The sequence below is a fragment of the Pteropus vampyrus genome, unplaced genomic scaffold (assembly GCF_000151845.1).
Source record: "Pteropus vampyrus isolate Shadow unplaced genomic scaffold, Pvam_2.0 Scaffold80, whole genome shotgun sequence".
In the NCBI taxonomy this organism is placed as follows: domain Eukaryota; kingdom Metazoa; phylum Chordata; class Mammalia; order Chiroptera; family Pteropodidae; genus Pteropus; species Pteropus vampyrus.
Window position 1 is genome coordinate 4624155 of NW_011888861.1, and position 15949 is coordinate 4640103.

At 51.1% G+C, this 15949-nt stretch overlaps 1 protein-coding gene across 1 annotated transcript in view; it reads right to left on the minus strand.

The window, feature by feature from the left end:
- The window catches only part of JARID2 (jumonji and AT-rich interaction domain containing 2), a 239940-nt gene that overhangs the window by 2274 nt on the left and 221717 nt on the right, over positions 1 to 15949 (minus strand). The window contains exons 9-17 of the mRNA XM_023532274.1: positions 14057 to 14105; positions 13782 to 13900; positions 13623 to 13693; positions 12677 to 12791; positions 9580 to 9685; positions 8354 to 8536; positions 7492 to 7622; positions 6230 to 6413; positions 2445 to 2552 (exon numbers count right to left, since the gene is read on the minus strand). Coding sequence (XP_023388042.1) covers positions 2445 to 2552; positions 6230 to 6413; positions 7492 to 7622; positions 8354 to 8536; positions 9580 to 9685; positions 12677 to 12791; positions 13623 to 13693; positions 13782 to 13900; positions 14057 to 14105 — 1066 coding nt within the window. The remainder of the gene's footprint in view (positions 1 to 2444; positions 2553 to 6229; positions 6414 to 7491; positions 7623 to 8353; positions 8537 to 9579; positions 9686 to 12676; positions 12792 to 13622; positions 13694 to 13781; positions 13901 to 14056; positions 14106 to 15949) is intronic.

The following is a 15949-nucleotide window of genomic DNA, read 5'->3' on the forward strand; positions in this document are numbered from 1 at the left end:
CTCCTCGCCCAAAACTCAAGGGAGCCTAATAGCGCCTCCTGGTGGCTGCAAGGTTTAGACAAACTAATATGCTAAAGCCCCGAAATACACAAAGCCCTGTAACTACACAGGGTGAGTACGTAATTGTTAGGTCCAGTCTGGGTCTGTACATTTGCCTGGAGTACTGATTCCCTCATCACGTACCAGATGCACCTGAGACAGGCACAGTTACACATGTCAGCAGGTCGACCACCAGGAACCTCCTCTGGGGGGGCTCCATGACTTTGGAGTTTAAAGAGATTAGCTGGCTGCCCTCCCTCCGCCCAGGAAGGGGAGCACTCAGGTCACCGCTTCCACAATGAGCATGTAGAAGAGAAGACCCATGGGCTCCACGAGGCCTCAGGTCCCCTCAACTTGCTCCTTGGATAGTGACAAATGCCTGAAGCTGTTTCAGTGTCTGACTTGACACCTGAGCCTATTTCACCTGCTGTCGCAAATGAACATTTGTTTAGAAAAATTTCCATTACTCCTTCCTTCTCAACGAAAGGCAAATGAAAAACCATGCCTTTTTTATAATTCACTCAAGAGAACAACATATCTGTTGGTATCAAAAATACAGTTGTAACTTTAACTCATAGTCATCCAGTTTTAAAGGACCCCACAGAAAGAATATCAAAATGGTATGTAACCTGACATACATTTCATGAAACCTGCTCTGGGTCAGCCCCAGGACCTGCTCTCTGGCCTTCTGGAAATGGAGCAATGGGAGGCACTCATCATACAGAAGTGACAGGTGTTAAAGGCAAAGAGTGAAAAGTATCTAAAAAGAAAGTTAAAGGTGCCCTAGGAAGGGCCCGGGCTGTACATCTGTAATAAAACAATCTCTGTGGCCATTTAAAACATTTACGATAAACATGCTAATAAAGGACAGATGAGCTTCTCTAAAACCCAGTTATGTGACTAAAGCCACGTGGACACCACGAGGAAGCCCACAGTGTGCGGGCAGAGGGGAGGGCACGTGTCTGCTGAGCACTGGGGCTGAGAACAAGAGTTGGTGGTGCTCTCAAAGCCATTTCTGAAATCCAACCCAGAGCTAGAAATTCCCCAATTAAAAAAAAAAAAAAAAAAAAGTTCAACTGAGGGAATGGACTTGCAGATTTTCATTTACTAAAATAAACCAGGCACTGGCAAAGTAGGAGGTTTCTAAGTACCCTTTGATGACTAAGCTTCAGACTGACAGACCCTACATATGTGATTCTTTTTCCAGGATTCTGGTTACATCAAAACACCTAGCGACAAAATGGGCCGGAGGTGCAAACGAACCCACATTTTGTAGAGCTTCAAAATCACCTTGGAGACCCCCCGACCGCCGCAGGCTCCCTCTGCCAGTTAGAGAGCTACTCTGACTCATGCACGAGAGATTATTTTTAACCGTGTTCTGACATTTGCTGTCAAAAGAAGCAGGGGGTGCAACGCAGTAAATGCTCTTAGAAAACAAAGATGCAGAGATCTATTTTTAGCTTCCCAATCTTTTAATTTAGCCACAAGCTTATGTCAACTCTAACCCACGGCTGGAGCCCCTGCAAATGCCCCATCCCCTCCCACATCCTGCCTGAGCACCTAGCCCTGCCCGGAGGCTCAGGTGTGTGATAGCCAGATGGGGCACCTCCCACAGGACCAGCCTCTGCAGCTCTCATCGGGGAGCAGGAGGGAGGCTCAGGGCAGGGCCTGGGGCTGCACCCTACATACAGCTTGTGGCCACCACTGACACTGCCATGGAGAGGGCTACACTCCAGAAGACAGGGAGGCGGGGAGGGGCTGCGCAGAGGAAGGGCCCGGGGTTGCCATATGCACAGGCAGCCCACCATCCCGTCTGGAACTGGGCCCTGGCCACAGATAACAGTGCCGTCCCCGATCTCCCTAGTAGCCAGATAGTGTGGCACTGTGGACACCAGGACGCAGATCCTGAAATCAAATCTCTCATAAACAGAGGTCCTGGTGGCCTGGAAAACTGACGGGAGCTGTCAGGGTTCGGGGTGGGGAGGCAGAGCTGCAGCCCTGCACAAGGAGGAGGTGTGGACAGGGCTCTGATACAAAGCTACAGTTAACATGGAGAAAACTGGAATCGAACCAAGTTTGTGAAAGTGAAATTTCCACAGTTTCAGTTCTGGTTTCTCAAGATCAAGCTGAACTCCCTCCCCAAACCCCAATTTCCCTCACACTGGAACAAAGAGCCACTTTCCCATAAGCCAGGCTGAAAGCACCCAGAACCATGCTGGTTGCACTCAGTCTTAACCGTGCCAAGCTTGCCCGAGTTGGATGGTGACAGAGGCTCAGTCGTCCCTCTTCAGAAAACAAGGGCAGGTGAGACAGTGGCCATCCCCTGCAGAGCCCCTGGCTGCCTGGGCACTGGGAAAACCAGAACCCGGAGGCTGCATCAGGCAGGGCCCGTGGCAGGGACTGACCTCATCATAACGATACATCAGCTTCAGTCCTCGGCAGGACTTCTGCTTCTCCACGTGGCGCAGAGCACACTCCAGGCAGAACACCACGTTCTCATTCTCCTGTACGACCTGCAGGGAAGAAGGACTCCTGAGGTTCAGAGGGTGATCGAAACACTGCTGTGTAGGGGACGTGTGCCTAGGAGGGGCAACTGAAAGCGGGGAGGGTTCTCAGGAACAAATCAGGGAAGGCCTGTCCCTGACGTCTATCGTCCAAGCTAAGCGGCGTCCAGGACTCAAAAACACTGGAAATTGATGGGAGCAAAACAAATCGCCTGGAACAAGGTCTTCAACTGGGAAATGAGTAACTATCTCCAGGGTGCGCCTAAGGGTAGCCTCGAGTTCCTTCCAGATTTCTGCTGCACTTTTCCTGTGAGAGGTTCTAAGCACTGCTGGCTGGTGAAGACGGGATGAAGTAGCAATGCTTATTGATAAGCTCAAGTTCTAAGAGCTTCTGAGACATTTTGTTCAAAAATTACCCTGGCACAAGAGGTGTCATAATGGCACAGGTGCAGGGAACACACCCAGGACATCCCAGTGGCTCAGTCAATACAGCTGGTTACATGGAAGCTGGCCCTGCATACCACTGGGGGACCCGATGCCTCTGTCCAAACTCACCCCGAAACTCTAACCATCACAGTTCTCGATCCTCTGCAAACCAGACAGGCTCCCCTCCTGCCAGCCCCAACAAAAGCCTCTAGCTGCTGTGCGAATGCGCACACCAGGCCCCAAGACTACACGGAGGGCAGGCAGCTGGCGCGTGGACAGGCCTGATTCAGCACAAGCGGATCTTGACCAAGGGCGGCAGGGGGAAGAGGATGGCTGCCTGGTTTGCAAGGGTTCTTATACCCTGACTTCTAGTTCTGTACTCATTCTGCGTTTAAAGAAAGAAAAAGAAAATACTGCCTTAAGCCAAAAGATTCAAGAGGTTCACAGGCCTTTTCATAAAGATTTTGGTGACAGAGCTACGATTCTTATCTTCAGTTTTTCTAAGCAAATACAAGAACACAAGCTGTAGGAGTAAGGAAAATGACACTTATTTTCAAAAACACCTTTTACAGACACTTGGGGCTAGGGACAAGTATGGACAAAAATTAAAAAAAAAATGGACAAAAATATGAAAACGTTAAACAAAAATGCACAAACTTATTAGGAATCTAAACAATGAAAATAAAACCTCAATTTTTACCTATGAATTTAGGATATATGCCTTATAAAATAACATTCGGGCTGATAAGAAATGCCTAGTGACAACTCTCAAGGTTCGATTTTCTGAAGGACAGCCTGAAAACGAGCCAACACGTCGCTGTCCGCAGAACCCTCGGGAATAGACCAGTGCCACACGGAAATCATAACAGTGTCATTTATACTCAAGGGGAATAATGTGATTATTATTTCCCATGGGAATAATTCCATTTCAGCACAAGAGGAATGGACACACCTAATCTCTTCTTACAAGGACATTAGTAAGACTGGGTTAGGGCCCACCTTATCGGCCTCATTTTAACTTTATTACCTCCATAAAGGCGCTCTCTCCAAAGATAATCACATTCGCAAGTACTGGGGGTTAGGGCTTCAACATCTGAACTTTGTGGGGTTACAAGGAAGGACACTAGCCTTCAGCTTTCTCATTCCTTTTCATCTCAGATCATCCAACTACTTTGAAAGACACAAAGGAAATGGATTTCAGTGTTACAAATATAGTCTGAACAGAGAACTTTGTGTATCTTTCACGAAACAACTTTCTCTTCCTTTCTTTTAACCGTAAACATTCTTTTCCTTTCCCCTGGCTTCATTTCTAGGTCCTGAAATTTTAGGTACTAATTCTAAAAATACACCCACTTTAATAAAATGCATTACAATTAAAAAAAAAAAAAGTGGAATACAAAAAAGAGGAATGGACACAGAACTACGTGACCTTTATGAATGATGTTTACAAAAGTAAGATCTGGAGAAATGCTTATAACTTTTTTCTTTTAAAAGATAGCATGGTTCTCTATTTTATCTTTTTAAAAATCCCTAGGAAAAGAAAAACTAGATAGGAGAAAATACGTAAAATGAGACCTGTGGTTGTTACGGACTAAATTATACCTACCCCACTTGCAAATTAATAGGTTGAAGTTGTGACCTCAGTACTTTAGAATGTGACTTTATATAGAGATGGGCCTTTAAAGAGGAGATTAAGGTAAAATGAGGTCATAAGGGTGGCATGTGATCCAATATGATTTGGTCCTCATAAGAAGGAATTAATACACATACACATACACACACACACACACACACACAGGGCAGACCACATGAGGACACAGGGAGAAGACGGCATCTACAAGCTGAGAAGAGGCCTCAGAGGAACCACGCCTGCTAGCACCTTGATCTTGAACTTCTAGCCTCTACAATTATGGGGAAGTAAAGGTCTGTTGTTTAAGCCACCCAGCCTGTGGGGCTTGTTGCGGCAGCCCAAGCAAAGTAATGCAGTAGTTTCTCCTGTTCTTTCAGTTCTAGTTCTCTGACCTCTCAGAGATTACAGAGAGCATCTAGCTCAACCGGGAGTGGCTGCCTGGTCCCTCTTGTCTGCAGGGCAGCTGGGCAGGTGCTAGGCACACAGGTGCGGCAGTGCCAGTCACGCAGAGCATGACTAGAAGCTGAGAAGTGAGAGACCTGGACACACTCGCTGCTCCATACCTTGGTGGCTGTGTGTGCCTCATGCTGAGTCACGTGTGGGACACCGGTGCCATGCTGATCTGGGGTGGGCGCTTACTATCTAAGCTTCTCCTTCTGGAGGAAGAATCCACATGGGCGGGGAGAGGACACCAGCACTGGAGGCCCTGAGTGCCAGGCTGAGGCGTGTGGTGGTGGGGAGCGCCCTGGGTGGGAGCAGTGTCAGGGCAGCTGCCCAGTGAGAGACGAGCTGAGGAGCAGAGGCGAGGGCTACACCAGCCCAGTGTCCACAGCTCTCCACTCAACCAAGGTTCTTCCGAGCCCTCTGGCCTGGGACGGGGCGGGGGTAGTGCAATGTGTACATAACTGCACGCAAGGCGGAAGCAGCGGGCGGCCCTGGGCCTTTTGAGACCTCGTGATAAGCCCCTCAGGGCGCTGTGGGAGCAAACCTGAAAGAAGGGAAGCCGGACTGGACTGCGCCGGCAGACAGAGGAGCAGGAGGCAGAACTGGCTCAGACAGGAGAGACGCCAGAGCCCTCGACAGGCTGCCCTGGACACCTGGGAGGTGACTCTGATCAGAGACAAGGAGGGTGGAAACAGAAGGGCGTTGCTGGGGAGAAGCAGTTTTAACCAAAGACAGACTTCACAGTTCTCCAGGACAACGATATGAATAGAAACTGAGAAAGAGCCAAGGCTAGATGCGGGGCCCCATGTCTCTTCAGGGGCAGTAGAGGAGGGGCAGCTGAGCCCCTCAGCCGGAGAGTGCCTGGGGATCGGGGTGACAGGGCAGCAGAAGGGAGGGAGGCCCACTTCCCTGCAGACATGTAGCTGCAAGTGAGAAGAGAGACCCTGTGGGAGCGGGTAGGCAGAGCAGAGCCCACCCCGCACTTGGTCTCTGTGACCCCGGCACTGCAAACAAGCCGCCTGACCGCTGCAGGTCAGGAACCTGGCTAAGGTCCACAGCGGGTCCAAGGGTGGGCCTCCCGACAGGCTTCCTGGCGCGGAAAGCCCCCCACCCTGCCGGGCGGCTGCAGGCTACGTGCACGCACAAGGCGGGATCCACGAGGGCAGTGGGGTCCTGGCAGGCTCACCATGGACAGGTAGCACAGGTGCTGGCAGATCTGGCACCTCCTCTCTGACGTCTCCAACTGCAGCCACTTTCGAGGCTTTTTCTTCCCATCCGCCACAGTGCTGTTGCCGTCGTGGCTGCCGTAGCGGGCAGAGGAGTGGAGGCCGGCCTCGAACAGCTGCCTCCGCTGCCGCAGCTCTGTATCCCTGTCCAGACACAACAGAAGAGCCAGGCCATTAGGAGGCTGAGCGCAGTGGCCTGGCCGGGTCCTCACCATCAGAGGGAACATGCTGCGCCCCAGCCAACTGCCCCCCAATCCGGGTGTTCCCTCCTGTTGGGAGGGCTGGTGAGACGTACACGCTCACCTTCCCAAGGCCCCCAACTGGGGACTCACGTTCTTTAGTCAAAAGGTCAGACAATTCCCCCGGCTTCCGAGGCTACTCTGATGACTGGGCTCTGCCTACAGTTAGCACGAGCGCAACAAACACACCAGGGCACACGGCAAACCCCCTCAGAGCTACGTGGGGTGCCCTGTCCCTTCATTCCAAGCCAAGAACGGATGTAACAAACTATTTGCCGGTATCGTCATCAAAGGTTCGACCAACACGAGTCGAAATCCATGTGCTGTCCTTCAGCACTACCGAGTCTCTCCCCTGGAAGGGAGAGATCACGAAGCTACATGGTGCGAAAAGAGAAGAGGGTTACACAGGAAGCCAAGCAAACAGTCACACTTCTCTTCAATCTCTGCCCTGAGGAGAGCTCCTTAGGTCGCTGCGGGATGAAAGCTGGGCGAGGGCCTCAGATTCGGGGGGCCGGCTGGCCACACGCAGGCCCCAGGGGTGCTGCAGCTGATGCGAGCTGCCCAGCGACGGCGTCTCACACATACATCACGAGCGGGTTGGCAAAAAAAAAAAAAGAGTGGCTCCGTGGGCCTCTCCACACTCGCCCCAACCTCTAGAAATGAGGCCTCGGCCACCGCTTCCTCCCGGGCACCGTGCTGCTTGGACAAGAGGTTCCAAGGGCCGGAGCCCGCACTCCAGTCAGCCCCACGTCACCTTTTGCGCATCAACACACCAGGAAATCCTGACTCCAAACATCGAGCACTCAGAAGGGGAAATTGAAATAGGAAAATAAAATAAACCACACCCCAAAAGTCTTCACCCATCTGGCCAGGCACCAGGTGGTCCCTGCCATTCTGAGCGAACAGCCATGCCCACCCTGCCGAGGCCTGGAAGGGGCCGGTGCCTCAGCCCTGGCGTTTCCAGAACCCAAGGTCTGTGTTACCTGAGCTCATCCAGAAGGGCCGAGATGGTACTGAGAGTGGGGCCGTTCTCCTTTTTTGCTTCCGCTTGTGCAATCTGGTAGAGTAACTTCTCCATGGAAAATGGCTTAGCTATATGGCGACGCTTCATTTCCTGAAAGAGGCAGTCACATCCCTTTAGGGTAGATTTCCATTACTAGGCAGCTGTCAAGGTTTTTCTGTATTGGGCAGGGGACGCTATCTGAATTTTCAAATTTTGAGTTCCACGTGGTTTCAAAAGCAACTGAAAATCATACAAGGATCTTGTTTGCCTATGAGAAAGGCACCAGACACCAGGAGCCACTCCTGTGAGTCGTCAGCCACAAGACAGGTGCCACGCACGACTCAAAAATGGGCAAAGACTTTCTACTCATTTTAAGTGTTCACCCTTAAGCACCTTCAGTACAGTCCTCAGTGTTACTGTGGGCCAACAAGGGGACTCAAATCTTTCTTGATACCAGCAAACTACCAACAGATTTCCTCTCCGAATACACCTCTCAGCTGCCTCTTAGAGGTTTCAAAGGCGTTTTCTAAAGTTAAACATATCTAAAAAAAAAAGCTCGCACAGAGACATGTGCATGATGCACGTGCATCCGCACAGTGGGCCAGCGGTTCCCAACCTTTTTGGTACCAGGTTCTCCTATGAGAATCCAATGCCTGGTGATCTGAGGTGGAGCTGAGGCGGTGATGCTAGTGCTGGGGAGCGGCTGCAAATACAGAGGAAGCTTCACTCACTCGCCTCCTGTTGTGTGGCCTGGTTTCTAACCAGCCACATACCAGAACTGGTCTCTGGCCCGGGGGTTGGAGACCCCTGCAGTGGGTGGTGTCAAGGGCTCGTATGCCTACCTTGGCCGTCTCAAAGCCCATACTTGTCCACTGGGTGGTGGCAAAGTGCACGGTCTCAGAGACGCTGTAGCCGCAGCACACTTTGGACACAAAGGATCCTGGGAAGCAGACGACGAACTGGCCGCTCTGCTGCACGGTCCTGTGCACCTTGATCCCCTCTTTGCACAGCACCTCTGGGGAGATCTGAGGAGACAGGCCGGGGCTGATATGCACTCTCTCCGCCACTCTCTCGACCAGTGTCCGGCCCCCACCACCCACCACTGCCCCTGGGACCCCTTCTGTGAAAGCCTTGAGAACCAGCGTCCCACACACCCAGGCATGTTAACATGCACACCTGTCCTCCAGGTGGGGCATGAGGACTCAAGGGGCCACGAGGAGACAGATTAGGTTTGGCATTGAAGATATTTTGTTTCTCCTTTAGAAAATAAAGATATCTAATTTTCTAAAACAACGAGGAAGATCTAAATGGACAGTGGCCGAAGACTGACAACAGAGTCACCCAGGTGCGTGGCCACTGTGAGGACAGAGCCCTTCCTACCACACTGGAGCCTTCCCTGTCCCTGGCCAGCACTGCTGGGGCTGGAAATAGGATAAGTTCCCACCACTAGGAGGGCAGCTGAGCTAGCTGTCTCCAGAGTCAGGTGGAGCCATAGGGGTACAGGCTGGGGGCTTTCAGACCTGCACCCCCAGAGGAGCTGCTGCTCAGCTTCCCTGAGCCAGACCAGGAGGCCCAACAGAGACAGGAGACCCAGGCAGGGGTGAGCAGTGGCCAGAGAGGCCCTGAGCTCAGGCGTCAGCACACAGCTCAAGGCTAACAAGACTCCCGGAACTCAAAAGCCCCATGAACTTCTACAAATGGGCCTGTGTGTTCATCCTAGTAAGGTCAAGAATTCCTGACCTATGGCCCAGGCATCCAGGGGCCCAGCAAGTGGACACAGCAGCACCACCAGAACCCCGGAGTGGCTGCCCAAACGCAGGACCCCGCCCAGTCCCCACGCATGAAACAAAGACGCTCCGAAACAGATTCAAAGGCCACATGTGCAGGAACCCAATGTCCTGTGCAATCTGAGAACAACATTTGTTTAGTAGTTCAGTTTCCAGGATTTATTTTCTGTTGTCCTCTTTGCCTCTGAAAGGCAGGCCACCAAGAGGGTGCCTTGGTAAAACGGCTATGACCCTCCCCCATGCCCGTGTTTCTGGGTCTCGGCGCCAGGCGGGAGCTGTACCATGACGTTGCTTTCCAGCATCTGCAGCCCTGGGGTCCCGTTGGCTTGCAGCAGGGTGTGGACCACATCCTCGAGCTTGTTCTCCTCCTCAGCAGGAATGCAATACCTGGGTTGTTAGGAAATAAGGCAGGAGCGGAGGCTTGACAAGGGAGCGCGTGCTGGGCCTCACCTGCATCCTCCCTTGGTGAAATGAGCTAACAAGGCATGGAAAGTTGTCTCAGGTGCAGGAGAGGAGCGAATGAAATGTGTTCCTGGGATCGCTGGGTGACAGTGACTAGTGACTGGAGCCGTGGTTCCCAGGCCAGCGCCCACCCCACTTCCCAAGGCAACACTGCCGCTATCACCCAGCACAGCCAAACCGCATGCTCATCTTTTATGCAGATCTGACCTATACGTGAGCCAAAAAGGCTTCAAACCAAAAACAGATGTTTCAACTCCCCTATAAATCAGATCCAGACACATCTGCAGGCTCAATTAGCCTTTTGTGAATGCTCTAAAAGCTGTGTCTTATCACTGGGTTGGCATTTGACACTCTTCTATAATAAGAGGCACTACAGAACTAGGATTCAGGGCTAGAATATGGGGTTCCCTCGGCCCTCCAGCCCAGGCCACCTCGTGAGACCCTGGCACGGTTCTGCCTCCCTTGTCCCACAAAGCTGAGGGCTGAGGTGACCAGGAAAGCTAAAAGAACCCCTCAGTACTCCAAATACAAAGTTGAGAAAGGAGTCTAGCCGATACACACTGCCTTGCGGTCAGTGCTCAGGCTGACGTTGTAGCTGCCGTGAAGTGGGCGGAGGGTGCGCCCAGGAGGCCCAGGCCCCGTCTACTGAGGCAGCTGCTTGTGCCAGAACCCCGCCAGGCCAGTATCAGCTGGCAACACACACAGGACAATCAAACCCACACATGGCTACGTCCGGCAAACTGAGTGACCAAGGGGAGCCGGGCAGAGGAGGTAGCTGTGGGGTGAGGCTCGGGACAACACAGATCACTCTGGCTGGAGCTAAGGAGCCAACAAGAAAGATGGAAAGGAGAAAAGGCTGAAGATGTAGACAGACCATAACCAAAAGAACCTGGAACCTCACTGCAATCATGGGAGTGGGGAATTATCACTGGTGCCTCAAGAAGACACAGTCGTCATCTACAACATGTGAAATCCCGGGACCAGGTGGTCAGCGTGCGTGGGCAGGTATTTGAGGCCTCCTCAAAGGCCCTCCCTTCTGTCTACCCACCCATGGGTGTTAGCAGGCTACTGCGGGACACATACAGAAAATACAAGCAAGATGACCTCAGAGCCGAGCCCGCCCTCTATTCCCGGAGTGTCCTGACAGGACTCCAGGCTGCCACAGCACATGAGGCCATTGACCACCAGTGACAACCAGAGCAGGGACAGTAGCTCCGGTGAGGGTCGCAAGGCTGCACCTCTCTAGTCACGCTCATCAGCTTGTCCCGCCCTCTCGCCCAGTTCCAAACTTGCACCTTCTCATAGGCCCAGCCGAGCTAAGGTGTCTGTGATGAAATCCTCCACTTGGAGGCCAAATCCTGGTTTCAGCGGCTGCACTGAAGTGGTTTCTTTAATGCTAATGTTACTTCAATGCCAACATATTCTGTTACTGATTTGTGATTTAAATCCAGGGTTTCTAACCTAAATCACATGTTTTAAGAAAAACCACAACCATAAAGTTCTCTAATCACATCCCGGCCTCCTCTTTATTCCCCATCAACGAGATGCAGGGATTAGTCTCAGAAAGCCCACAGACTCTCCATTTCCCTACCTCTAACTCAACCATTACTCCACCTCGTCACCCTGCCGGGTGTGGGTCCTATCACACCACTTTCAGATGAAGAAACCAAGACCCTGAGCGGTCTTAAGGTGCCCTGCCTCAGGTCGCAGGCCTGTAAGGCTCCATAAACCCCGGCCCGGCGCTGCCCACAGACATGTCTCCATGGGGAACGGTACGGAGGGCACCGTGACTCCCGGCAGGAGACGACACGCTCTGCCGAAGTCCAAGCAGCCATTCACACTCTGAATGGGAATCGGCCGGCTGTCTTCTCTCAGCTGTGCGGTCCGCACATACTCTGCCCCGAGGCCACTGTCCTTCTCAGTAGCCTCTCACAGAAGGTCAACTACAGGAAGCTGAAGACCACCTTCTTCCGCACACAGGCTTGCCATCGGGGGCCCTGCTGCAACATCAGCTACCACAGTCTGTGCTCTGGCCGGAAAGCAGGGGAGTCGTGATGAGACTACTCCAGACACTGGCTCCTTAGACGAGAACGTAGTTCTAATACTTTATTTTAATAAAAGACACCTAATCACTCCATTAGGATGATAAACACCATTTGTGTGGGATGAACGTGATGCTGGTAGACTGTCAGACAACAAGACATCTGATTATTTGCAGCAATTTCCCATCTGCCACCGTAAACAAAGGAACCGAGAGCCAGCCATGGATCAGGACTGGTTAGAGTTGACAGCCAGGCTCACAGACTAACTTGCTTCCCACCAAACAGACAAACTTGTGCACAGGAAAACAACACGGGCATCTGGACACAGCGGAATCTCCATTTCCCAGAAAACCTATTCTCCCCGGATTCGTCAGGGGAGTTGGGAGGTACTGCCATAGGGAGATGCTGGAAATGACCACTCACAGGAGGCCAGAGAGTGAATGGCTTACACAGGGTTAGGAGGAGGCCAATGACATGGCTGCCACTACTGGTCAACTTTCAGTGAAACCCTCACTGTTTCTCATCCCTAATAGGAAACAAACTTTGGAAACCAAGCACACCAAAAAATAATATCCTAGAAGGAAAATCAAATATAAGTTGGCAACTGACAAAAGGAATATAAGTGGCCTATAAACACATGAAAAGATGCTCATCAGAGCAAATTAAAATATTCTCCGCCACCTCAAACCCCTCTAATGGAGGTAAGAAATCCCGGGCTGAGAGGCTATGACAGGGAACAGGGACAAACTCAGAAAAGCTAGCTCTCAAAGGCTGTCGGCCACCTAGCAGAGAGGAGGTGCGGTGCAGGCGCCCTCCCAGCATCTTTGCCCCCAGCCCTGCCCCAAGCCACCCCGGTGGGGGCTGGCGTACTCACCAAATGCAGTCAGCACCAGTGTGTAAGTAGTCAATGTAGGGAAGGTGGTTTTGGTCTCGAGACCAGCATGAGGTAGAAAAGACCATGCCAATATTTAGCCAGGGAATTGTCACTCCTAAAACACAAAGGGAGAAGACAGTATTCTAAACAATGGCAGTGATGTCTGAGAGCAACAGCCATTAGAAATCGCTTTCTTCTCCCCAAGTAAGAACAGGAAGGAAGAAATGAATTCAAACCCAGACAGACAAAATCCAGTGAGAAGGTACCTGCTCTTTCTTGCTTGCCACACAGAAGCAAAGCCAAAGATGGACACTTATGAACTAGTAAAAGAGCATCTTAATTACTGAGTTGGGCAGCAGGAAGCCCCAAGGAACGGGACCTTGATGACTACTAGCAAGTAACCAGCAGCCATGGGCCTCAAGGCTGAGAACAGAGGTGCCAAACCTATACTCCTGTGATGCTGGAGGCAGGAAGTACAAAGCTCCTTTGTTTGGAGGCCTTGAGTAATGGCCTCCGCAAAGTGTGGAGGGTCCCAGGCCTTCTCCAGGGCGCCCAGCCTTCAGCAACCACGACCCCAGGATACCTGGCTTTCCCCAAGATCTACACAGAATAAGTCTATCACTCACAAGCCTGCAGCAGACCTAAGGAGTCAGGACTGTAGCTTTGAAAACACCACTTTCAAGGTGAAAAGTTGGCCACTAAGCGTCTTTTCAGCCTCTAGATACTGCTATTTGGTTTACTCTTCCACATTTTTATGCACTTCAATTATAATCTTATTCTCTCTCTTTTCTACAAATCAATGCTTTGCTTTCCATATATATACTCTACACCGTACTATCCCCTGTCCGTTTCCAGTTGTGCTTAAACAGAACTGCCCAGCTCCATTCTTCAAGCTGCAGAGGCCGAGGCCTTGGGACCCTAGAGACAGCAGCTGTGTCACACATACCAGGCACAGCACCGAGGTGACGCAGGATGGACCCTGTGTTATTGGGGAGGACGGTGAGGTTCCATCCATGCCTGCAGAGGAAAGAAGAGGGATGTCACAGACTCACAGGGAGGGTCACCACCTAGCCCCCAGAACATGCATAAGGGACTCCAACTTCACCTTGAAAATGGTTCTGATTTTCCTACTGGGAATCCGCTGCCGTGAGTGTTGGTGTCCACTTTGCCGCAGTGCACTGCCACGTGGCAGTCCTTCTCTTCTACTAACCTCCAGTACTCTTGCTGTGAGGAAGAGGAAAGGAACAGTTACCACCTCCACTGTGCCTGAGCCACAGAGCACAGTTTGACCTAACAACACAGGGACACTAATGCACGGTGTAGGAGCCCATCGCAGACCGGCCTCCAAGAGAGCACTGAGTAGAAAAGCCATGGAATCACCTCTGCAGGTAGATCCAACAGAACTGAAGGCAGGGGCTCCAACAGGTATCTGCACACCCACAGTCACAGCAGCATTATTCACAACAGCTAAAACATGGAAGCAACCATGTCCACTGATAGAAGGATGGATAAGCCAAGGGTGGAATCCTCTGTACAATGGAATACTGTTTAGTCTTCAAAGGGGAAAAATTCTAACACATGGATGAACCTTGAGGACATAATGCTATGAGGACATAATGCTAAGTGGATTAAGCCAGACAAAAAAAGGCAAATACTTTGTTTCCACTTATATGAAGTATCTAGTGTAGTAATAGAGAATGAAAGTAGAAGGGGGGTTGTCAGGGGCTGGAGGGATGGGGTTACGGGGCATTCCTTCATAATGGGTGGGTACAGAATTTCAGTTTTGCAAGATGAACAGCACTTTGGAGATGGATGGTGGTGATGGCTGTACAATATAAATGTACTTATACCGCTGAACTATATACTTAAAAATGTTTAAGACAGTCAATTTTAAGATTATGTCTATTTTATTGCAATAAAAAAAATCACTTATATGGGGGGGGGGGGCAATGATAAGATGCCCCACCATCATCCTTCGATTGTAATAAATGTAGCCTCCAGATCCGGCATCTCAACAGACATACGCCTCACACACTCCCAATAACCAGCCATCCTCACTTCTATGTGGGGCCGGCAACTGGCTGCCATGGGAGAACCATCTGAGGAGTGAAGGCCATGTATACCCGGGCTGTAACCCAAACCAACTGAATCAGACTGAGGGAGGTAGATACACCTGTCTGGTTTAAAAAACTTTCCAAGTAACCTAATGAGTCTGATCTAAACCAGCATGGGGCAGAGAGTGGGTCAGGAATGTGTTTTGCTAACAGGTGAGCAGATGTGCCTGGCTCACCTTTAGGTGACTCCCCTCAACTCAGAGGCACTTTTTCATTTTGTTTTCAATTATCATTCCAAAAACACAACATCGCCTTCCCTAATCGTGGCAAAACCCATTTAGCTAGAACCACCTTTAGTGGAGGAAGCTGAGCCAATAACCACTTGGCATCACAAAGCACAAGTCAGTTCAAAGTGCTGCCAGGATGCCACGGATAGGATTCTACCAAATCGTGCGACTTCAACAAAGAGGGACCAGCCCAGAGATGTCAAAAGGCCCCAAGCCAAGAATAAATTCAGCATCATTATGTGCCTGGATTCTTTAAATAGATTTCCTTGAACGTAAGGAATGAAGCGATTTCCGGTTGCAGGGACTGGTCACAGTCCTGGTGCTGCCATCCATGTATTAGACAACAACCTCGGACAGATAACTATAAACATGGGAGGAGGAAAGGGACCCACTGCTAAGCAGGGGCCAGTCCAGGTGCTGAGCACTAGCCAAGAGGACAGCCCAGCTTTCTTTGAAGGACCCGGACGCTAGACAGCCTCAGACGGAAAGTTTGGATTTTAGCAAATCTTCCCGTGGTGTTTAAACATTAACTGCTAAAGCAAAAGCCAGACTTTTCAGAGAGAATGACTTCCTGAGTAGGAAACTAAAATAAGCTGAGCTTTCCTCAGACTCCGGATAATAATAAACTGTGCACCTTCAGAGATGCCCACGAAGACCGATGTGGTGCAACAAAGGCCGCTTTTTCCAAAGAATCATATTCCATTCTCCTGGCGTCTCTACTACGAATGCCATGAGCACCCCGGAACCAACTGTGAGGGCCACATGTGTGCCAGAATCTAGGCCCGGTTGACGTTTGATTGACGGAAAGTGGCTTTGGCAAGGCCAAAGTTGGAGGATGGGGTGGAGGTCAGGCCATGGTGTGGTGTTCAAAGGCAGCACCCAGGGCACAGAGCTGGGGCAGCCTAGGCACACCCGTAGAGGCTTAAGGCCTG